The 25,432-nt window shown below is 36.1% G+C and overlaps 2 protein-coding genes and 1 pseudogene across 2 annotated transcripts; 2 read left to right on the forward strand and 1 right to left on the reverse strand.

The window, feature by feature from the left end:
• Positions 1 to 562: 562 nt before the first annotated feature.
• On the forward strand, positions 563 to 7,648 carry LOC126719802 (pentatricopeptide repeat-containing protein At2g13600-like; annotated as a pseudogene).
• Positions 7,649 to 8,081: 433 nt separating this feature from the next.
• LOC126719803 (uncharacterized) lies at positions 8,082 to 9,338 on the reverse strand. Its single transcript, XM_050422317.1, has 2 exons — positions 8,780 to 9,338; positions 8,082 to 8,734 (listed from the first exon to the last, which is right to left on the reverse strand). Exons 1-2 carry the CDS (start codon positions 9,336 to 9,338, stop codon positions 8,082 to 8,084), a joined length of 1,212 nt encoding a protein of 403 aa, XP_050278274.1.
• Positions 9,339 to 24,065: 14,727 nt separating this feature from the next.
• Positions 24,066 to 24,723, forward strand: LOC126718413 (60S ribosomal protein L27a-3-like). The gene has a single exon (XM_050420585.1). The coding sequence runs from the start codon at positions 24,159 to 24,161 to the stop codon at positions 24,597 to 24,599; it is 441 nt and encodes a 146-aa protein (XP_050276542.1). The 5' UTR covers positions 24,066 to 24,158; the 3' UTR covers positions 24,600 to 24,723.
• Positions 24,724 to 25,432: the final 709 nt, after the last annotated feature.

A 25,432-nucleotide genomic window follows, 5' to 3' on the forward strand; every position in this document is an offset into this window, starting at 1 on the left:
CATGCAACTCTTATGTCCGGGAAGCGATAGTCTATTTAAACTCGACGTTTCCCACAGACGGCACCAACTGATGATGCCATAAAATCACCAGTGAGCTACACGATCCTCGCATGCTTAAAATAGCAACTTGCAAGAAGAAAGAAGTGATCTAACAGAGGGCACCGGTGTGGTGCCGGCCAAATACCCTCTGAAGTCAAGTTAGAATTATTCTTAACTCTAGAGTGCTAAAGAGGGGTAAATTATGCATACCTTGATTTGTGAGGGTATTTGGGCTTTTATAGTAGTAGAAGGTTGGCTTCTCTTCCTTGATGTAGAAGTCTTTTCTTTATAGGAATCCTCTTGAAGTATTCCAAACGTGATGGACAAGACATTTCCTTGTAGAGAGGTCTTTCATTAATGCGCGTATCTTCTGGAATTCTCCTTGTACTAGGATTCCTATTTCCTTTGGGATTCTACCAGATTTCAAGTGTGTGTGTAACAAGTATATCAAGTTAGAGTTCCTACTATACCCTGGGCTTACCCATTGTTGGCCCATGGGCTAGAATCCGTTAGGCCCAACATAATGAAGGTCCATCATGCTAATTTTTACCCTTTCAAGTATTGTAATGTTTTTAGTTGGAATACGATGATTAGTGGGTTTGTTGATTTGGCTCAAATGAGTGAAGCGGAGAAGGTGTTTGATAAATGCTTGAAAGAGAATCTGTTTCTTGGATACTTTAAATATGTTTGTTTCAATGGTACAGGATGGTAATTGTGTTAATGATCCGTTTTCTTTCACTTATGCAATGAAGGCATGTGGCAGTCTCACATAAATGAAGTTGGCTCTACAATTACATGGTCTTGTGGAGAAGTTTGATTTTGGCTATTCAGAATTCAATAATGGATATGTATATTAAGTCTGGAAAAGTGAGTTATGCTGAGAGTGTTTTTGAGGATCCCAAATCTGAGTTTCTTTTGTTGGAACAGTATGATCTTTGGATATTCCAAATTGGATGCCTGAACGTTACTCTGTCTTGGAACACGATAATATTGATCTTCTCTGAACATGGCTTTGGGGTTCAGAGCCTTAGTACTTTTGTTGAGATGTGGAGTCAAGGTGTTAGATTGAATTCCACGACACAGGAACGGACCCAGGTAGAAGGCTAAAGGGGCCTGGGCCCCCCCTGGGCCCAAAAAAAAAAATTTTTAGCAAGTAAAATTTTTCCAAAAAAAAAAAAAAAAAAAAGGGCTTGGGCCCCTCTGAAATTTTTGCTCTGGCCCGCCTTCCCCTAGCCCATCATTCGGCCAGCTCAGAGCAGAGCCTATAACCCATGTCAATCCAAAAAAAAAAAAAAAAAAAATCTCAGCTCTCAGCAGTCCAAAACCAAACGGAGAAACCAAAAAACAAAGGAAAAAAAAGAAAGGAAAGTGAGAGACTGAGAGGCGAGAGCTGCGAGCGAGACAGAGAGAGACAGAGAGCGGTGTTGCCGTGACGCCGTGATGGAGAGAAACAGATAGCGAGATGAGAGTGAGAGAGTGCAAAGTACGAACCCAGCTTCGAGCGAGACCCATACCGCCACGCGAGACGAGATCCACTTGCCACCACTACTGCCGGTTGTCGTTGCTCGATCTGCCCAGCCCAGCTTCGAGCCTTCACAGAATCACAGTTCACATGTATTTACTCTTTAACTCTTATCTTTTCCTTCAAATTTCAAAACCTTGTAATCTGAGATTCTGAGAATCAAAGAAATTGTGCTTGTCAGGGATGGACCCAAGTAGAAGGCTAAGGGGGCCCGGGCCCCCCCTGGGCCCAAAAAAAAAATTTTTTAGCAAGTAAAATTTTTCCAAAAAAAAAAAAAAAGGGCTTGGGCCCCCTTGAAATTTTTGCTTCGGCCCCCCTTCCCCTAGCCCATCATCCGGCCTCCCAAAAAGCAAGAACCCCCCTTCCCTTAGCCCATCATCCGACCAGCTCAGAGCAGAGCCCATAACCCATGTCAATCCAAAAAAAAAAAAAAATCTCAGCTCTCAGCAGTCCAAAACCAAACGGAGAAACCAAAAAACAAAGGAAAAAAAAAGAAAAAAAAAAGAAAGGAAAGTGAGAGATTGAGAGGTGAGAGCTATGAGCGAGACGGAGAGAGACAAAGAGCGGTGTCGCCGTGACGCCGTGACGGAGAGAGACAGAGAGCTAGACGAGAGCGAGAGAGTGTGAAGTGCGAACCCAGCTTCGAGCGAGACCCACACCGGCGAGAGTGAGACCCACGCCGCCACTCGAGACGAGTTCCACTTGCCGCCGCTGCCGCCGGTTGTCTTGCCTGATTTGCCCAGCCCAGCTTTGAGCCTTCACAGAATCACAGTTCACAGGTATTTACTCTTTAACTCTTATCTTTTCCTTCAAATTTCAAAACCTTGTGATCTAAGATTCTGAGAATCAAAGAAACTGTGCTTGTGGTGTTTCTTGTTTGTGTTTTTACTGATGAACTAAACTGATTTGGACCATTTGGTGATTTGTGCTTGTGCTGCGGCTGAACCGAACTGAACTGTTTGTGTTTCTTTTTTTTTCTTTTTCTTTTTTGGCTTTTTGGCTTTGTGACTCTGTGTTTGTGACTCTTGCATTATATAGATAAATGAGATAGATAGAGAGAGTAGAGACTGTAGTGATAGGCAGATGGTTTTTTCTTTGTTGACTAGTAGTTGGACATAATAATAGGGAATAGGGAAAAGTGGAGTTGCTGTTGGGCAACAGACAAGTGACAGGGGGGAAAAAAAAGGTAAAGTTAAGAAAAGTTTTTGTTAGTAGTGCTTGATTGTTTGTAGTGGGATTCATTGGGTATTTGGGTTAGTGGGTCAGAATTAGGAAGATGAAGACAAGAGACAACACAAAGATACAAAAAACATAAAAGACATAAATAAAGGAAGAGACAACACAGAGACATAAATAAAGGCAGTCCAAACACAAAGACATTAAAGGTAGACCAAAGACAAAAAGAAAAAAAATAAATCATATAATATAAAAAATTATCACACAAATTTTAAAAAATAACGGTAATTCTTATATAATTTTTATTTTATTTGTAGATCATGAAAAAATCAACTACAATGCTTGATTTTTTCAAAAGAAAAGGTTCAACTTCAAATTCTTCCGAAGTCAACGTGGAATTGCCAACAACTAATGTTGCTATTCCAATTCCGGAAAATGTGGATGTTCCAATTTCGAAAAATGTGGATGTTCCAATCTCTCAAACACAATTTCAAAGAATTGACCTTGATTCTTTGGATTATGTTCCCGGAACACGCAAACAAATATGGGAATATCATGTTAATTAACGTGATGAAATTCGACGGACTTACATTAAAAAAGGTCAGCACCAACCTCCTCTAGAGACATTCAAAAAAAGTGGAAAGCACAATTGTAGCTTTCAAGCTTCTTGGTATAGAAATAATTCAAAATGGCTTGAATATTCTCCTACAACAAATGCAGCTTATTGTCTACCCTGCTTTATCTTTCATAATCCAAATGTGGTTGTGGGACAAAATACATTTATTGTTGGTGGATTTAGAAATTGGAAAAAGGTTGGGGGCAAAGTTTGTTCTTTTCAAGTTCATATAGGAAAAGATCCTAACTCAGCTTATAGAGTTGCTGAGCAAATGTGTAAGGATTTGATGAACCAATTGCAGCATTTGCAAATGGTAGTTGATCATTTCACTACTGAACAAATTGCAAATAATCGGTTGCAACTGAAGACCACAATTTTTATTATGCGATATCTTGCCTTTCAAGCTATAGCTTTTAGAGGTCGAGATGAAAGTTTTAGTTCATTAAATCGTGGGAACTTTCATGAATAATTGGGTATTATGACTTTTTGGAATGAGAAGGTTGCTGAAATAATAGAAAAAGCTCCAAAAAATGCAACCTACACATCACCTAGGATTCAAAAGGAAATTCTACATATTTTCTCAGCCAAAGTGAAGAAGGCCATTTGGGAAGAAATTGGTGATGCAAAGTTTTGTATAATGGTTGATTTATCTCGTGATGAGTCCATGAAAGAGCAAATGGCTGTGGTGTTTAGATATGTTGATGCAGAAGGCTTTGTGAAAGAACGCTTTTTTGGGCTTATTCATGTTGTTGACACTGCAGCTTTGACTCTAAAGAAGGGGATATATTCTTTGTTATCTCAATATTGCTTAGATATACAAAAGATTCGAGGGCAAGGATATGATGGAGCAAGCAACATGCGAGGTTTGTGGAATGGATTACAAGCTTTGATTTTGAATGATTGCCCATGTGCTTACTATATCCATTGTTTTGCACATCGCTTACAATTGGCATTAGTAAAAGCATTAAAACAAGTTGTTCCCATTAGTCATTTTTTTCTTACATTGGTTTTTCTGATCAAAATTGTTAATGTTTCATGCAAGCGCAATAAGCAATTGAAAGTTGCCAATGCTAATGAAATAGCACATTTGACTGATCTTGAAGAGCTTGAGACTGGAAGTGGACTTAATTAAATTGGTACTTTACAACGACCTGGAGAAACATGTTGGAGTTCACATTTTAGATCAGTTTCTAGCTTATTAAGGATGTTTAGTTCAACTGTTGAAGTTTTACTAAATATAATTGATGGTGCAATTGATGGAGAAAATCGGGCAAAAGGAGAGTCAGCTTATGAAGGTTTAACTTCATTTGAATTTGTTTTCATCTTGCATCTTGAGAAGGAAACTATGGAGATCACTGATAAACTTTTTCAAGCTTTGCAAAGCCAATCTCAAGACATTTTAAATGCCATGCATTTAGTTTCATCTACTAAAGCACTTATCCAAAAATTTAGAGATGATGGATGAGATGGCTTACTCACCACTGTGATATCATTTTGTGAGAAGCATCGCATTGATGTCCTAGATATGAATGCTCGTTATGTTGCAAGGCGAGGTCGAGCTCGTAATCAACAAGATAACGTTACAAATGAGCATCATTATCGAGTAAATATTTTTTATGCTACAATAGATTCTCAACTACAAGAACTAAATTATCGGTTTAATGAAGATGCAATAGAGTTACTTAGGCTTAGCTCAGCTTTAGAACCTCGAGAGGCATTAAAATCTTTCAGAATTAGTGATCTTTGTTTGTTGGTAAAGAATTTCTATGCACAAGATTTCACAGATTATGACAAACAAGTGTTGGAGAAGGAGCTTTATCATTTTGAGCATAATGTAGTCCAAGATCCAGAGTTCAAAAAATTGAAAAGTTTATCTGAGTTGTCTCAATGGTTAGTGAGAACTGGAAATTCAGAACACTACAAACTTGTTTATAGAATGGTGAAACTTGTGCTTACTCTTATAGTTTTTATTGCTACTACAGAGCAAGCATGTTCAGCTATGAAACTTGTCAAAACTGAACTTCGAAACAAAATGGAAGATGACTTTTTGAATGACTCTTTGATGTTATACATTGAAAAGGATATAGCTTTGACATTTAGTTTGAATTCAATAGTAGATGATTTTGAAGATTTGAAAGAGCGTCGAGTTCCCTTTTCATAGATAATTGTATAAAGAAACAATAGTGTTTCGTATCTTTTGTTTTTGTTAGTAGATTGTATTTTAATATATTAAGAAATAATGATTTTTGGGTATTTGTCTTGGTTGATAGTTTATTAATACTATATGGATGCGTATTTGAATTTTTTTTTTTTTGCTTATCTCCGGTCCTCCCGGCTTAAAATCCTGTGTTCGTCCCTGCCACGACATATGCCAGCGTACTTAGCGCTTGCACAAGTATATATGATCTTGCATGGGGTACCCATTTGCATGCTCGGATTGTTCGAATGGAACCAACTATTGATGTTCTAGTTGGTAGTGGTCTGGTTGATATGTATGCAAAATGTGGATGCTTAGAATTTGCTAGGCGGATCTTTGATGGCTTAACAGAACACAATGCAGTCTGTTGGACTTCTTTAATCAGTGGACTTGCACATTTTGGGTTAGAGGAAGAGGCTTTGGAACTGTTTAATCAAATGAGAGAGGCTCCATTTTCCTTGGATGAGTTTACTCTTGCAACAATTCTTGGGGTTTGTTAAGGTCAAAAGTATGTTTCAATTGAGGAGCAGCTACATGGATATACAATCAAGACTGGAATGGATTCCTCTGTTGCTATAGGAAACGCTGTAGTTACGATGTACATAGTGTGGAAATGTACAGAAAGCGAATCATGCATTTGAACTGATGCCAATGAGAGACATAAAATCATGGACAGCAATGATCACCGCATTTTCTGAGATTGGTGATATTGAAAAAGCTCGACAATGTTTTGATCAAATGCCAGAGCAGAATGTCATAAAATGGAATTCAATGTTAGGCACATATACCCAACATGGTTTTTGGGAAGAATGTCTCAAATTGTTTACTTTGATGCAAAGGCAAGGAGTTAAGCATGATTGGGTCACTTTTGCAACTTCAATTAGTGCCTGTGCTGATCTAGCAATACTAAAACTTGGTATCCAAATTGTATCTCAAGCTGAAAAAGGGTTTGGTTCTAATGTTTCAGTTGCAAATAATGTTGTTTCTATGTATTCACAAATCAAAAAATGTGATTTGTTGGAATGCGATAATGGCTGGATATGCTCAAAATGGTCAAGGTAGGAAAGTAATAGAGATTTTTGAGAATATGTTGGAGATGAAATGCTCACCTGATCATATAAGCTATGTATCTGTTCTATCAGCTTGCAGCCATGCAGGGCTTGTAACAGAAGGGAAGCAATGCTTCTATTCCATGACTGAGGATTTTGGCATCTCTCCAACATCTGAACATTTTTCTTGTATGGTGGATCTGCTTGGTCGGGCTGGGTCACTTTAGGAGGCCAAGAATTTGATTGGTGGAATGCCTTTTAAGCCAAATGATGCTATTTGGGGGGCTCTCCTTGGTGCCTGTCGGATCCATTGCGAATCTAAATTAGCCGAAGTTGCAGTGAAGAATTTGGTTGAGTTTGATGCGGAAGAATCTGGAAGTCACATCCTTCTAGCAAATATATATTTAGATTCTGGCAAGTTAGAAAGTGTTGCAGATATGAGAAAACTGATGAGAGAGAAAGGAATACGAAAGAATCCTGGTTGTAGTTGGATAGAGGTAGAAAACAGGGTACATGTATTCACTGTAGATGAGACTAATCACCCACAAATGAAGGATATTTACAGAAAGTTGGAGAAGATGATGAAGAAGATAGAAGATACAGGAAACTACAAAAATGCAATTAGGTCACTTCGTGGACAAGGCTACCACAGTGAGAAACTTGCAGTGGCATTTGGTTTGATTAATTTGCCTACTTGGATGCCAATCCATGTAATGAAGAATCTTCGAGTATTTATGCTATGATTGTCACCTGACAATAAAGCTGATTTCCCTTGTTACCTCAAGGAAACTTACAGTGCGTGATGGATACTGATTTCATCATTTCAAGAATGGATTTTGCTGTTGTGGAGATTACTGGTAATCTGAAGTTATTGATTTTGCTCTTGTGGAACCTACTGGTAATGTTCTAATTTATTTTATTTAGAGGAATCAGTACATTAATTTTTTCCCCTTTCAATTGTGTCCGTGTGCCACTATATTTTTGTTATTTCAATTGAAGAGGGATAAGAAAGTGAACAGAATAGATAAGTCTTGCAGAACTTATCCCTAAGTGGCTTACCTTTGTTTCCTAAAACAAAAATTCTATTCTTCTACAGTTTCATGTAACTATATATTTCTGAGTTTAATATGCATTTTAGATATATCAATATATTTTCACAGGCTTCTTCTCTCTTAACTCCATGCCAAGACCCAGCTGGGATGGATGTGCATCATTAAGAATTTGTAAATTTCATGAAAGCATTCTTGAAAAGAGAAAATTTCATCAAGAATGTTTAAATTTCATGAAGATAAAAAGACATGCTAACTATTGACTCCTTGACAAATATGCCAGAGTTCCAAAGATTGAACATCTGGTTACATCAATGATAGAAAAAAATAAAAATAAAATAAAGAACTAAAACTGAGAAGAACAAAGAATCTGTGCAAGACCGAAAAAAGAATCTGTCCAAGACCATAACAACTCATAGAGAAAATAATCAACTCAATGCTTCATCCGGGATGTGGGATCAGCAAACCATGCAGCAAGTAATTCATCAGTATTAGCATTAACAACATGGTCAGATTTGGATTGACTGCATACTTCAACCGGGGGCAGTAGATCAGAAAATATTTGAGTCAATGCTTCATCTGGGGCTTTGAGATTAGCAATCCATGCATCAAAATCTTCATCAATGTCAGCGTCAAGAACATGGTCAGAATTTGATTGATGACATACTACAACCATGGGTGGTAGATCAGAAAATATTTGACTCATTGCTTCATCTAGGGGTGGGAGATTAGCCATCCATGCATCAAGCTCTTTATCAATGTCAGCATCAAGAGCAAGGTCAGATTTTGATTGATGACATACTTCAACCATGGGTGGTAGATCAGAAAATATTTGACTCAATGTTTCATCTGGGGATGGGAGATCAGCAGTCCATCCAGAAAACTCGTCATCATCAGCACCAGCATCCAAACTTGGCATCTCAGGCTCAAGGCGCAGCCTTTTTCTGTGTTCTTGGGCGTGGGCATCTACTTGTTCATGTGATATCACAGCAGTTGTATTGAAGCTTGATGCCTCTTCAGCAGCAGCAGCAGCAGAATAAAAACATCTTTTGAACCCTCTTCCTTTGGCCTTCTCACAAACTGAACCTTTATTTTGTTGATCAGCAATATTCTATGCAACAAATTTCTCACAGCTTGGCATTTCAAGCCATATTTTTCCATGTTCATCAAGTGACATCATAGCAGTTGTTCCGTAGTCCTCCTCACAAACCGACCCTTTATTTTGTTTATAAATGACGCAGAGGACTTTGTTGAGTCTTGCAGATCCTTGAACTGCTGTTTTGCCAGCAAGGGAGAACTCATGCATTATCCAATTAGTCTTGTTGAATTTTCCCGAACCAACATCCTTGGCCTTAAAAGAGAGCATCCTGTCGATCCCAATAAGATCGCCCTTAGAATCATGGATTCTTTTGGGCTTGCTTTTTTCAGGCCAGGTTCCACAAGAGGCAGCCTTGCACACACGATTGCCGGTTTTTTTGAGGTTGGTGAACACGTAAAGCTTGCGTTGGAAGGTGTGTAAATGATAGTACGAATGAGAATCATATATTTCCCATGGAGGAATTTTTCCGTATACCTGACAATCATTGACAACACAATGTTTTAGGCGACGGTGTTCTGTGCCGTCTACCTTGCTATTCAAAATGTTTATCAAATCCTCGTCCTTAGGATCAAATCTAAAACCCACACTCATCTTTCCACCAAACAAAAGAAAATTTCAAGAAACCAAAGAAACCTTCTTTTCACTGATAAAATAAACAAAACACTCTTCTTGAATTCTTGTCTTGCGCAGAAAGTCTCAAACAAGTACTACGTTAGAAAAAGATATATCATATATATAGGAACTTAGGGCGGCTGGGATAAAGGGCGGTTAAAAGCGATTAAAACTTAGTTTAAAAAAATAATAACTTTTTAAATAATTATTTAATTTGTTTTTGAACTGATTAGGCTAGTATTATTTATGAGTGAGAAAATCGAACTTCAGTTTTCCAGTGGGACTATAGGAATAAAAACTTATCAGCTCAAGGAAAAAAAAAAAAAAAAAAAAAAACTAAAAACGTGTCATTCAAGTAGAATGAATTTGAGTCAGTATAGCCGAAACCCCTCTTTTTGCTGAATTATAGTCGTATATTCTTCTGACTCTCGAATGAATAAAGAACTTGTAACGCAGTCATTAGACTGTGTTCTTCATGGCACTATTGAAAAACATGAACGAACTCTTTTTCCACCCAATTCTTCCTCTGAAATCCTATATGGGTTAAACTGTATGTTTCTGTTTAATTGGATATTGGGCCATCAACTCCCTCACAATCATATCAAATACATAAGATATTAAATAAAAACTAATAATTTAAAAGCTCCTACTAAACTCATATTCACACTCTATTTTCCCTGTGGATCTCTTATCTTTTTTACACACCCTATTTTTTTTTTTCTTGCTTCTTTTACTTTTTTTTTTTTTTTTTTTGAATAGAAATTTTTTTAAGCATTTAGCAAACTCAAATTCCCCTCAGAGATTTAAAAAGCTTCATTGCATAAAGTGCATGTGATGAGACTAATATTATTTATGGTGTCATAGATAGTCGTAAAAAAAAAAAAAAAAAAAAAAAGGACAAATTCACTTCTTATTCTAAACAAAAAACAAATCAATCACATAATTTTTAAAATAATTTTTTTGTGGTCGTTAAAATCCATGAAATCATAAATAAATTCAACAAAAAAATTATCTTACATATTTAATTATTAAGTTATATTCAATTTAAAGATTTATTTTTGAAAATGACGTACCTAATTTTGTTAGAATTTTTAAAAAGAATAACAAATCTAATTTAATAGGGTTTTGTTTAATATTTGATTGTTTTATTGAAAAGAAGATAACAAAATTTAAATCAACATAGTTCATGGACGGAGGCATGCATTGACTATCGGGGGCAACCCACCCCCCCCCCCCCCCCCCCCCAAATTTTTTTAAAAAAGATATTAGTATATATATATATATATATATATATTTGTTATCAATTTTCATCTGAGCTTATCATTCACATCACTTTTTTACTTACAAATAATCATTCACTATATCAGTAATATACTTCTAGCATTTTTCTCAATTTAAAGGCCATTAAAAAATTTATAGAACTAAATTCTAAAAAAACATATACTAGCCCAAAAACATTTGTGCAATAACAAAAATCACCAATAGCAAAGCTAATAAAAATTAAGTTTAATTAACTAATTTTACTTAAACAAACAATTGGCCCTTTAAAAAGTTTTAAACAGAACAATTTTGTTTTTATTCAGTAGACGCACAGATCAAAAACTCAAAAAAAAAAAAAAAAAAACCTCAGTGGCTAAGAAGCTGTTGAGTTAGAAGTCAGAGTCACCCCCCTTAACTTAAAATTGTGGCTCCATCCCTGACATACTTTGACACTATTTCTAAGGCTAAAATGGTCAAATAACACTATTTGACAAAATATGTAAAGATCTACCATTGTTTTGGAAATATATATGAATGTACTACTCTTTTGGAACTTGAGTTTGCTATGCAACTCGAGTTCCATAAACTTGAGTTCTTTGAAAAAATAGTTTTCAAGTTTGCCATACTATTTTTTTATGAACCTCGAGTTCTTGGAACTCGAGTTACATAAAAAATTGGTGGCTATTTTTCGTGGAACTCGAGTTTGTGAAACTCGAGTTGCCAAATAGTGGTATTTAGCCATTTTGGATTTATTTCTAATCATAAATACTAAAAATATGTTATAATTAAAAAAATTAAATATTGATTTTTACCAGACAACTAAATATATTAGGATTAATAATAATGACGTGAAAAAATATTTATACATATTACATATTACATATTTAGTCAAAAGTATTAATACAAAATAAAATTAGTTGCATGGCTAACGTGGATGGTGGATGATTAAATGAACATCAGCTCTCTAATTCAACCATTTTTTTACATGATGGAACTTAGCCAATAATGTTGTTCTTTAGAGGAAATTGACTTGTGAATAGTTTGTCAAATTTAATTAGACTTACTCATTTTTGAGGTGTAAAATGGATTTTAACTTGTTGCTATGTGGTCTAACATTGTCTACCTAACAGATATTAGTCGAGATCATCCAAGAAAGGTCACTCATGCTTGGATTAATGTTGATGTTCAAGATGACTCTTTTTTTCTCTTCTTCTTCTCTTTTTTTTTTTTTTTTTTTTTTTTTTTTTTTTGGAAGCTAAAGCGGGACTCCTTACTATTATTAGCGCTCTTTCTACAAGTTTAGATCATAGGTGTGTGGGAAATTATTATGTACTCCCAGAGTACCATAAATGCGTATTCTCTCATCTCACCTGAATGGTGGGTCCCACTAATTAAATTCATGGTTGGACCCACCATTCATGTGAGAGTAGGGAGTACGCATTTATGATACTCCGGGAGTACCTAATAATTTTCCTAGGTGTGTTTGTATAAGCTATTCGAAAATTGTGTTTTGAGTTTAAGATGAACGTTTGTAAAAAAATTATAAGAAATTATGGTTGCAAAACAGAGTTTTTGGTTTTAAAAACCACTATTTTAAACTCCCAAAACACCTAACCAAACCAAGCCCATTTATTTTTAGCACGTGTGTGAGCATATTATAATCTTGACTATCAAAAAAAAAAAAAAATCCACTGGTTTCATTAATCAAATTGTCAAAGCAACTCTTACTGATGATAATTCTTAATCTACGAGCCTAGTATCTGAAAGTAGTTATACTTTCCATGTTATCATTCACCACCTATAATTAATCCACAATAATGATATGGAAAAATTAACTATACTATTAATTAAGTAGCAACATAAGATATAACATCTAAAAAATTGTACCTAGTTTTCTTTCCTTTGTAATTGTACACAAGCTATTATACGAACTCTACATTGGGGGAAATGCATGTCATTTTTCCTGTAGATCAAGTGTAGGAGGGATGTTGTAATCATCTATATAATGTTTAAAAAGTATTTATTGTTGACAAGCTCTTGATGAGTCATATTAGCATAGCATTTCGATTTAGTTCGATGTATTCAATCTATTTTGATCCACTTCAGTCATTTGGTCCAATTCAATGGTCTACTTTGATGATACTTTGGGAGGAGAGATTTGTGTAGAAAGAATAGCTGCTTTATTGACAGTTATGTCTCATTTTTAGCTTAATGTACGTAGGTTCTTAATCAGGGATAGAACTAGGTGAGGGCTCGGGCCCCCCTAGGTCCAATTTTTTTTTTTTAGTCATTCTATATTTCATTTTTGTAGTCGGGCCCCATTCTCCCAAATCAGTCTAGTTAGCCTAACCCAAATAACAACTGTCCAACCCAAAAAGTTATAAAAATAATAAAAATATTCACAATGGTGATTGAAGTTAAAGCTAAATTTTTTACAATTATAATAAACTGGTATAAATATCGGTTAACTGCAGCAAGTTGTTAAAAATAAAATCAAATATTTTATTAAGATTATATCTCTTCATTCAATTAAAAAACTCAAATTCTCTCTCTTCCTTATTATTTTAATGAGTTGTTTATATTATTTTAAATGAAGTGATAAAAAAATAGAACATTTGATATTTGGTGTATTGTAAACTTTTGTCATTTAGTCTAGTTCAATGGTCCACTTTAATGATGCATTGGGAGGAGAGATTTTTGTAGAAAAAATGGTTGCTTTATTGACAGTTATGTCTCATTTTAAGCTTAATGTTGGTAGGTTTTTAATCAGGATCAAACCCAGGTGGGGGCCTGGGCCCCCTTAGTTCCAATCATTTTTTTTTAGTCATTCTATATTTCACTTTTGTAGTTAGGCCTCCTTCTCCCTAATCAATCTAACTAGCCTAACCCAAATAGCAATTATTTAACCCAAAAACTTATAAAAAAAATAAAAATATTCATAATAATGATTGTGTTTTAGCAAAAAAAAAAAAAAAAAAAAAAAAAAAAAAAAAAAAAAAAAAACTAAGGGGGACAAATCAGGGATAAGGGCCCAAAATCATATATTGGGCCCACTTGTAGGGATAAGGGCCCAAAATCATATATTGGGCCTTGGGCTTTGTCCGAGGATGTTGAATGGTCCGAAGAGGGACAAATAGTTATGAGGGGTTCCTTAGTCTTATGAGTAAGGAATGAATGGAAGGTAGTCCGAGGAGGAACTCCTCCTCGGATATGATGAATGCAGCTTAAATATGTATTTTAGCAATTAGAGTGACCCTCCAAGAAGCTCTAGGGATAGGGACGTGCCTTATGAACATACGAGAATGAAGGAAACCCAAAAATATCTAAGGGAAAACTGCTACCACCGCATTAAATGCATTGCAGCTACTTTTTTTACTGCATTTATATGAAGAAGACCCCTGAACAGTGCTGTCTTGGTTACCACCACCCACAAGAAGCCAAAGAGGGTGTCTGATGGGACAGACACTCAAGTAAGGGCTCAAATGATCAACAAGTATAGGATCAAGATGATCTCAAGGGAGCTATATAATGTGGGAGACCCTCTATGAGAAAAGATTGAAAAATTCATCAGAAAGAATATTGTAGCAATCTAAATTGCACTTGTACACAATTGTGATCAATTTATAAAAGTAAGACCTCCTCAGACTGTAAGTTCATTGATATCAGAATCTCTTATTTGTGTTTGATTGTCATTCAATTCAGTACTAGCCGTTGTCCAACTCACTAAGGCCTAGTTCTTTGACTCACTCTCTACAAATTCATTGTATTGGGCTCACTGGGCCAAGATCATATAACTTGGGCTTGGGTTGCAACACGGGTCCTTACACCACCAAAGAACAAAAAAAATCATGTGTTATTAGAGAAACTAAAGCTAAATTTTTTGTAACTATAGAAAACTGGTATAAATACCAGTTGACTGTAGCAAGTTGTTAAAAATAAAATAAAATATTTTATTAAGATTATATCTCTTCATTCAATTATAAAACTCAAATTCTCTCTATTCCTTATTATTTTTTGTGTATATTATTTTAAATGAAATTATAAAAAAAATAGAACATTTGATATTTGGTGTATTGTAAACTTTTGTCATTTAGTCCACTTCTGTCATTTAGTCCAGTTCAATGGTCCACTTTGATAATGCTTTGGGAGGAGAGATTAGTGTAGAAAAAATTGCTGCTTTATTGACAATTATGTCTCATTTTTAGCTTAGTGTTTGTAGGTTCTTAATCAGGGTTAGACTCAGGTAGGGGCCTGGGCCCTTCTAGTTCCAATCTTTTTTTTTTAGTCATTCTATGTTTCACTTTTGTAGTTGGGCCCCCTTCTCCCCAATTAGTTTAGTTTGACTAGCCCAAATAGCAACTATTTAACTTAAAAACTTATAAAAACAATAAAAATATTCACAATGGTGATTGTATTTTAGCAAAAAAAAAAGAAACTATTTTACCACCAAAGAACAAAAAAATCATATGTTATTAGAGAAGTTAAATCTAATGTGGGGCCCGATGATTTGAGGCCCTGGCCCGTTTATTCGTTGGGGCCCAAGGCCCGAGCCGAGGAAGGTTATAGCCCAGACTCGGTAATACGAGTCCAAAAATAGTCTTGGGGCACAGCCGAGGACGATTTAGTCCTCGGCATGTCCGAGGTCTCACTGAAAGGAAGGGCAAAAACGGTATAGGAGCAGCTTGGAAAAAATCTAAAAATATCTAGGTCAATAGAAAAGGATACGCTGGAAAGTGTAAACGACCAGGAAAAGCTGCCCTTACTGCCATTCAATACTCTGCACCTGACAGAGTCATGCTCTCCAGCTTTTAACAACCACCCCCAACCACTTTGGGTATGGGCTAATGGGACAAGTATTAGTCTTGGAATGTCGATTCTACACGGGGACGAAGGATAAGGAACACAGGCTAGTATAAAAGGAAAAATAAGCAATCCAAAAGGCTAGCTGGGAAAAATGGCCAAAAACCAGAGCCTCCCAGCCCGCCTCCAGGAGAAAGACTCCTAAGGCGAAAACGACTTAATCATGTATGAACACCACGAGAAACCCACCGTCTGGTGACTGAGGCCTAGCCTTTCAAACCCACGCTCTACAAATGATATTGTTTGGGCCTTTTTACGTGTGAACCTAACACTGTTACGGTTCGTTACGAATCGTGTCCTTACATCTAATTTTTTTGCAACTACAATAAACTAGTATAAATACCAGTTGACTATAGCAAGTTGTTAAAAATAAAATAAAATATTTTATTAAGGTTATATTTCTTCCTTCAATTAAAAAACTCAAATTCTCTCTCTTCCTTATTATTTTAATGAGCTGTTTATATTATTTTAAATGAAGTTATAAAAAAATAGAACATTTGATATTTGGTGTATTATAAAGTGAGGTGATAAAATAGATAAAGTAACTTTTTGAGGTATTAAAAGCGAAAATTTTTAGCATTACTATTGTGAATGCTCTAACTTCAAAGAAAAAAAAAATTATAGCCAGCCTAGTATTAAAAAAAAAATTATTTTATTTTTATTTTTATCTTTTTAGGTAGATAATTGCATCTTAATATATTTAAAAACAACAATTTTGTGTATTTATAATTTTTTAATATTATATGGATGTCTATATAGATTATATATATATATATATATATATATACTCTGGTCCCCACTAGTTTAAAATCCTGGGTCCATTCCTATTCTTAATAAAATTATAATTTTCTTGTGTTTAAGTCTTTTATATATGTACATGTGTGTGTGTGTATAAGTAATAGATTTACGTATATCTACTCTCTCTTTAGGTCATTCAAGATTTATAGAAAGGATGAATCATTTTAAGAAGTACTGGAAACAAATTTCGACCACACATTACATTATTTATAAAAATATCTAGCCATATATAATTGTAGGGTCACAATTTGGGGCCCAAGTCCAAGAGGTATGGGGTCTTGGTCCAAAGAGCCCAGAAATAATGAATTTGTAAAGAGTGGGCTATAGAACCAGGCTTTAGCGAAGTGGACAGTGATTAATATTGGGCTATACAACAGTTGAGTACAAGTGAAGTAGGTTAATATCCATAGATTCTAAGTCCGAGGAGATGAGATGAATATATACTGGTCCCTGTTTGAAGATTACGGTTGTTTGTACTGTTCCTCCATTCTCTTTCCTTTTTTCGTCCCCCTTTCCTCATGGGGACTCCCTTTCTTATAAAGTCTTCTTGAAGCTATCGTGGCCTTACACTTGTTGATCATTTGGACCCTTACTTAAGTGTTTATCCCATCGGACACCCCCTTTCAGCCTTCTGTGAGTTGTGGTGGCCAAGGCAGCACTGTTTACAGGTCCTCTCCACATTAATGCGACCAGAAAAGTAGCTGCAATGCATTTAATGCGGCAACAACTGCCCCTCCTTGGACACCTTACGTTTCCTTCTTTCCTACGGGTCTGTGGGACTTATCCCTGCTATTAATGTCTGTGGGGTGGGTCCTTCTAGTAGACAGAGTGCATATTTGAGTCATACTCATCACGTCCGGGGAGGCGTTTCTCCTCGGACCGTCCTTTAAATGTCTCCCTATCCACAAGAGCTGGGCTGTGAGCCCTTTTAGCATCCACTTCCTCTCCTCGAACATGGCTAATCTTCCCGTATGGGGCCCAAGACCCATTTCATGATTTTGGGCCTTTGCCCCTACAATAATAATTAAAAGTAAAATGAATTATGTTTCCTAAAAAAAAAAAAAAAAAAAAAAAAAAAAAAACTTACTATATTTAAAAAAAAAAAAAAAAAATCCTTATTGCATTATGCCATATAATTTTTTTTTTTTTTGAGAAAAAAAATTATAATACTTGGTATCAGCTATATACTTTGTTATAAAGTAATTACATCATTTTAAGAACGGGTTTAGAACTAACATTATAAGTCTCATCTATTATTTTTATTTTTTACTAACCAAAAAACAATTATTCAAAATTTTCTTGCTTTGCGTAGGTTTATGATTAGCATAGGTGAAACTCAAGCCCTTTATGTTGTTCGTCAAATGCATTTCATTTTCAAAAAAAATTGTTTAGACCCATTACAGTTCACTTATCAATTTTAATGAATTAGTTAAATTATGACTCAAGGTAGTTATTAGCACATATTTCAAAATAATCAAATAATGAACAAATAAGCATAATCAAAATCACACGAGGCAATATTTGTCCATGAAGTGAAAACCATTGTAGAAATATTACCAACGTAAAAACACTTCAGTGGCCAAGCCTAAAAAGCGAATTCACTAGTAAGGGGTTGCTATGGTTTAGACTTCTACTAACATGACATTTCGGCCAAAATTGGAAATTATCACTATTTGCCAAACAATATAATTAGTAAGCACTGTTTTCAAACTATATTTTTTACTAACATCTCGAGTCTAAAAGGCTCGATTTAGGGCCTATAAATCGAGTTTCAAAGACTCGATTTTCATGGTTTGATCACGTCTGATGTGGCATTTTATCCACGTGGTGACCACCTGGAAATCGAGTCCCTAAGACTGTTAATAAGCTTTGTCTTCTTCATCTGAATTTCTTGTCTCTCAACTGTGGATAGCTTAGCGGCCCGCTTATCGCTCCCTTCACCACCAACTGAGTCGTTAGGCCGTGTGACCTAGGCCAACACGACCCAGGCGGTGGTTAGAGTGTATTTTTATTTTATTTTTGGGTTTGGGTTTCCAATTCGATTAGTTTTTATTTTGGATTTTGTTCTTGGGTTTTTTGGGGCTTTGGAAGTTTGAGAAAGGAGAGTGGGAGAAGAAGAGGATGAGAGGAAGATGGGGAAAGAATGACTTCTGTTTGTTTTGTTGAAGAATAAGGAAAAGGACAATCTGGGTCTGGGTCTGGGTTTGGGTACCAAAACCACTCCAGACAGTTGAAAATATTTGCACTATAAATGTTGCAGATGTAAATTTCCAGATAGATGCCACGTGGAAAAAGTGCCAACTTAGACCCGATCAAAACATGAAAACCGACCCTCAAAGACTCGATTTATAGTTCAAAATCGAGCCTTTTAGACTCGAGATGTTAGTAAAAAATATAGTTTGAAAACAATGCCTACTAATTATATTGTTTGGCAAACGGTGATAATTTCCAATTTTGGCCTGACATTTCTCATACATTTAGTTTGACACTGTACCTGATCTCCCCACTTTTGTTAGCAACTATAGACTCTTATTTTGTGTCTTTTACACAATTTGTTTCACAAATAATTGCTGCTTGGAGATTAATCTCTACACCACTCTAAGAGCGTCTCGAATATTTGGATTTGTCTCTATTGTTCTTTTAATCAAGCCCCAACACAATGTAGGTGATCTTATTGCTAGAATAATAAAACTCTTAAGGATACTCTATGAAGAGTTGTTATAATGGATTTTCTCTATATTTTTCCAATTGTCATCTTCTCTAATAATTAGGGTTTAAATAAGGTTAGAATGCAAGTAGGCTTTAGGCCTGAGGTGGCTACAAAAATAATCGTGGGAAGCCAAGTTGGTTCTTTCCAAAATAGGGGTTCACTTGACTAAGTATCGAGCAAATCACTGATGATACTTTTTGTCCAAACTTCAATTTTGCTTAACAGATTACAAGTTTTTGCTTAACCGAGGTTTTCAGTCTCACCTAGTGGATAGAATGTTTCAATGCTCAACCAAATAACACCCCTTCAATAACATTGTTCGTGCCTTAAAAGGCTAAAATTTGTCATAAAATTAGCGAACACTCAAATACTCAACTCATTGCAATTGTCAAAGTTGAATATTCTTCTATGAAAATTAAGAATTGTGCAACAATGAAAACTACAACCACCATATATTGATTCTATAGGTTCATAAAGACACAATTACCCCTTTTTCATAGGTTTATGAATCTTTCTTGGTAGATGGACAAAACATTTTATCTTTTACTTCTTTCTTGTCCTCATTGTGAATCTGTGATCAATTGGGGTAACTATTTCAATCAATATTTTATTATTCTTGTCCCATTAAGGTGAATTTTGATTCGTGTCACTCTTCTTTCATTTTTGTCCCAAAAAAATCTAAATTATTATTTGCTAAGGTCCTAATTATGTAGTTACAATCGAAATAGTTGAACCTTACAACAACAGCAGTTTCTCTGTTCTGCAAGATCATTCCTCACAACAGCAGTTTCTACAGAAACAGCATCCAGTCTGTCACACACAGAAAGTTGTTCCCCCTCTCTAGGAACTCCGAGAATGTTCCCCAAGATAGTCACCCTTGCCTTGGTGTCCGAAGACATTGCAATCTAGCTCTGATACCAATTTTCACAGGGTCAATTTTTCTCTTAAATTTTCTACCTGTGATGGCATTAAGCCCACTGACTTAGTGTGGGTTTGGATTCAGCGTTTCCGCTGAATCCCGCGTCACGTTTTCCTTTTTCTTTTTTTTTTTTGCTTTCACGCGTTTAAGGGAGAGACAAATGTCACTGTTCATGCATTGTTCATCACTGTAGCAGCACTGTTCATACATTAAAAAATATTAAAAATTGGTCCCACGGTACTATTCACACATTTAAAAATTATTTTGCTACAGTGTTTTCAGTTTTCAGTTTCAGTAACAACAAGTTCAATCCAAACGGACCCTTAGTCTCAGCCAACACTCCACACACACACACACACTGTAGGAACACTCAGAACATAATTATCAAGGAAATTCACACACACACACACACACACACACAGCACACACAGTATTTACAAGATACCAACCCCAACCTTTATAACTCAATATCAAGTACAAAGGAAGCCTAGAGAATACACACGAAATTCTCTAAGCAAAATTACACACTCTGCTATTGACAGCCCCAACAGCCTAGGATAAATATACATAATTAACTGTCACAGCAGTTACTGCCAAGTAACTGCCCCTTGTACAGGACTTGCTGCCACATGTGGTTTGACTTAGGACACCTTAAATTGATGTTGTCTTGGCCTGCTTTGCACATTTCCAACCCCTACACAGTAAGTTTGAACATCCACAAAGCTAGGAACTGATTGGTAACTGCCGATAACTGCTACTGCAAACTTTGCACATGCCAGCCCATTACTCAGCACATCATCATGGGGCTTCTGTCCATGCTCCAGAAGCCCACAAATAATATTTCCATCACATTTTAGAAGCCTTGGCTCTCTGTTCAAGCCCTTTTCATCAGCATCACAACCCACACAACATGTCCATGTGCAACACACCAAGTAATTGCCATCAGCATACTCATACAAGTCCATGCATTATGCCAGCACGAACCAACCCAATGCCTTGCACACCATATCATCATCACAGCAACCCAGCACTGCCTTGCACCCAGGCCACCAAGCCCACATACAAAGCAACCACTAGCCAAGCCACCATGCCATGCACTATCACATAGGGTGAGCACCACCTGTTGCTGCCCATCATCACCAAAACCATCTCTGTCCACCATGGCCCTCTTTTGCCATGGCTTTGGGGCATCATGTGGAGCAAGGTGCCTCCACATGCTATCCTTCATCATGCTCATCAATCTGAATCCAGCAGGGAGACTGGGCTTGTCCCCCTCAAAGAGCAATTAGGAGCTTCACTAGATAGGCACAAGAAGCCATTAGTGTCTTGAGAAAATATTGAGCCATGTGACTGACCTGATGTTGTCCAAGCACTCCAATTCCTCATGCCATCATCAGCAATTTGTAAAGCTCCTAACATTGTGTCAAGTTATGTAGTCAACGACACAAAGGTGGAATAGGAGATTGCTCTGTTTTCCCTCCACCTGGAATTCCTAGTCAATGTGTTTGCAACTTTAACGCCCCGATTTGTCCTCCTAATTGATTCTCTTGGCAACATGCACTACTATATATGTTAGAATAATGTGGCCTAACATTATGTTATACACTAAAGTTGTAAAATATTGCTATATTCAAATAAGTCTACTTGATTTAGTAGACTAAGATTATGAATAAATTTATTGTAGTCCTTGACTTATCCATATCTATTATGATGTAGCCTATTCTTATAGATAAATTGTTGGGCCATAATAGAAAGGAGATGCAAGTTAAAATTGCTCAAACAATAAGAGACAACAAGGACCAATATCTTAATGGTTAGCGCATAATAATCTTAACATTCCTACGATAATGAAATTCATGCATGTTGAATATTGGCCTTAATAACTTGTCATTGTCAAATGCCAATAACTTGACAATAATAAGAAAAGGGAAATGCTAACAAGTGCCCTTAGGGCATTGGTTAAGAATCCAGTTAAAGAAAGTTTTGATATTACTTTTATGGGAAATGAAAAAAAGCTATCAAAACATTAATTGTTTTTTTTTCTTTTCCCCTAAAGACTTTCTTTAACTGGATTTTTCTTGGTTTTGTTGACAGTTTCTTAATACAAAATAAATCATGTTTGCACAACATCTAACCAAATGTCAACAATTTTTTTTTTTGTTGGCTTTGTAATAACTATAAAAAACCTTGCAGACTTCAATCACCACTCACACATTATAGATATTGTAGCTTATATGTGTTATTATGTGATATTCAAAATTAGGGCAATAGATGTGGCTGCCAAAATTTCAATTGGAGAGACTTCTTTGACATAATGATGCACCAGCCAACCAATATATAAATATATTGTTTAACAACAATTAAGAAGAACAAAATTTTATAATAAAAAAAAAATGTACACATTGTTTTGAACTGTCTGAATTTTGAATCAAAATACAACTAACTAAATTTAGTAAAATGGTTTTCATATTGATGGTGTTATGAAATAAACCAACTCCTGAAATTCATTCATATGGCTCGTCCTAAGGAAGAGTTGACTGGCTTAGATCATGTTCGTCCAAGGATAAGCTCGTCCATTTGTGAAGTAGGTTGGACAAGCACCTTGCGTCTTGAACGTGATCCTTGAATATGTACTTAAGATGACCTCTATTTTCCTGTCAAGCTACAAAACTACTTCCCCAATAAACGGTTGTGGAAAACAGATGCCAAATAAGGTAACTTCCATGACAGTTATGGAAGTTACCTCCGAGTCTTCCGAACTCCACAACGGTAGGAGAAGTAACTGCCTCAGACAGCACTATATAAGGGCTCTTCCACGGGAAGGTATGGCATTTAGACACTTCCACACAAATTGGAATTCCAAAAAATACTGTCTTTACCATCGGAGGATTCTCGACCGGTCCTCCCCGGTCTCCTCTGATTTTTATCTTTTCAAGATATTCCAAGTAACACAAAGATCATCAACGCCCGAGATATTCAGCCTTACTGATTTCCTTGTGTTCATCACATATAAATACAGCTTTATATGTAAAATGTGAGTTGAATTCTAATTCAAATTGCCTAAATGCAATGCAAATCAATTTAAAAAGTCAAATGCAAATCAATTGTAGAGATCTAGGATTTAGGGGTTATTTAAGGTGATAAGCATAAATTTTCAATTATTTAAAGTAAAAATTAAGCTAATCAAACAATTAAATAATTCACTGTAAATTTTAATTGGTGAAAACAAGCAAGAAGCACTTAAATGAGAGTGGAAGTGCACTAACAAATTCCCTTCACAAACATAGTAAATCTTTGAATTAAAAACCTCAAATTTTCACCACAAACACACAAAACTCATAAAACCCAATTAAATACTAAACCCATAAAGCCACAAGTTCACTAAAAAAAACTCAACTTGGTGAGCAGAGGTTGGCCGGAGAGGTGAGGAGAAGGAGGAGTAGTTTGATGGTTTTGTGGGCAGAAAATAAGAGAGAGAGAGGCAAATCGTTGTGTGTACATTGAGGCTTTGGTTGAAAGGTTGAGATATTGTAAAATAGTCAGACTATTTTTTTTTTTTAAATTAAATTAAATCTTAGGTAGCACAATATAAGAAAATCAACAAAAAGTTAAAGGTTTCAGTTTCATAGTATATATAGATAATTTAAACTTTGACATTTTGTAAATAAATTAGGGTAAATTGCAAATTACATCTTTAAAATTTGAGGGTATTTAGATTTTACACTTTAAAATTTCAATATTTGGTCTTTAACCCCTACAGTTTGGAAGTGTTTGGATTCTGTACTCCCAAATTCTAAAACTTTAAAGAGACACCTCCAAACTTTAAGGGGTAAAATCTAAATTCTGAAACATCAGAATGTAAAATACAAATACTCCCAAGCTTCAGTTAGGTTTTATAGTATATATAGATGAGCAAAAAGCTAGCCTACCTTCCTTCATTTTATCTGGGCTTTTTATTGGGTCTAGGAAACTCAGAGACGAATATTAATTGGACCAACCAAAAAGATCCAATGCGGCCATTCTCAGGCCCAACCCAACACTCTCTCCATTTTCAACCCATTCAAAATTCCACCACTACCCCCACGCACCCCCAAACCCTAAGGGCAAATCCGTCACCCCGAAAAACCCATCCCCTCATTTCTCACATAAAATCCCCAAACCCTATCCCTCTTCTCTCTCTCACCCCTCTCTGAGGCGCGCCGAAAACCCTACCGCACAGAGAGACCGAGAGCGAGAGCGAGAGATCCCAACAATGGCGACACGTTTCAAGAAGAACAGGAAGAAGCGCGGACACGTGAGCGCCGGACACGGCCGTATCGGCAAGCACAGGAAGCATCCTGGAGGTCGCGGAAACGCCGGAGGCATGCACCACCACCGGATCTTGTTCGACAAGTACCATCCTGGGTTCTTCGGCAAAGTCGGTATGCGCTATTTCCACAAGCTTCGCAACAAGTTCTATTGCCCAATCGTTAACGTCGACAAGCTCTGGTCTCTCCTCCCCAACGATGTCAAGGACAAGGCCTCCAACGACAGCGCTCCTGTGATCGATGTCACTCAGTTCGGGTACTTCAAGGTTTTGGGCAAGGGTGTTCTTCCCGAGAGCAAGCCTGTCGTTGTTAAAGCCAAGCTCATCTCGAAGATCGCAGAGAAGAAGATCAAGGAGGCTGGTGGTGCTGTGGTACTCACTGCTTAGGTTTCGGTACTTTTTTAGGTTCTTATATGAAAATTTTGGTTTATTCGCGAACCCTTTTGAGACGTGTTTGGTATTATTATTGTTATCTGTTTAATGAAAGTTTTGAATCATGGGATTATTGTTATATGTTTCTTTTTTTGGGAATGGTAGATTCAATCGGTTTATTATGCTTGATATATGATATTTTATTGTTGTTCTGGATTATTGGCTTGGTGATTTTATGTTATGAGATTTCGTTTTGCTTTGTATTAGCTGTTTTGATTTGCTAGAAATGGATGAATACGGTAGTTTTTTTAGGATTCTTAATGTTCCATGTCTGATTTTGGTAGATTGATGATTATTATGGTTTGGTGAGTGTGAGTGTGAGTACTGAGTAGAGATATTAAGATGGTTTGTGATATTGTATTGGTGGATTTTGTTGGGCTCTTAATGTTTCACATCTGATTTGGGTTGATTGATGCGATGATGATGACGCATTGGTGAGTGGGGATTTTATTTTCCTGTGAGAGTATATGCTTTAGGGTACATGGTCATGGTGTTTCAGATTTGTGGAGAAATATATTAGTATAGAGTTTGTTTAATTGGGATTGGGCACTTAAAAAGTTCTAAGGATTGTTGTGTAATGAGTGTGGTTTTAGAAGTGTTGTGCTGAATTTTTTGTTAGAATGATGGATTTATGAAATTGCATTTAGCTATAGAAAGCTCTTTTAGCCAGTCAATTGTTTCTTCCGTATAACTCGGGGGAATTGTTCCCATTTGTCTCTTTATTTCTCTGTCTTAAATTCTTATTTCAATCTTTTTTGTCTTGTTTTTACTCTGAATCTGTTGCTCAT

Source organism: Quercus robur, chromosome 3 (genome assembly GCF_932294415.1).
Source record: "Quercus robur chromosome 3, dhQueRobu3.1, whole genome shotgun sequence".
Lineage (NCBI taxonomy): Eukaryota > Viridiplantae > Streptophyta > Magnoliopsida > Fagales > Fagaceae > Quercus > Quercus robur.

Coding starts and splice junctions, on each gene's coding strand:
- LOC126719803 (XM_050422317.1), bottom strand. CDS start 9,338: ATGAGTGTGGGTTTTAGATTTGATCCTAAGGACGAGGATTTGATAAAC. Junction 8,735..8,779: donor ATGGCTTGAAATGCCAAGCT/GTGAGAAATTTG, acceptor AACAAAATAAAG/GTTCAGTTTGTGAGAAGGCC.
- LOC126718413 (XM_050420585.1), top strand. CDS start 24,159: ATGGCGACACGTTTCAAGAAGAACAGGAAGAAGCGCGGACACGTGAGC.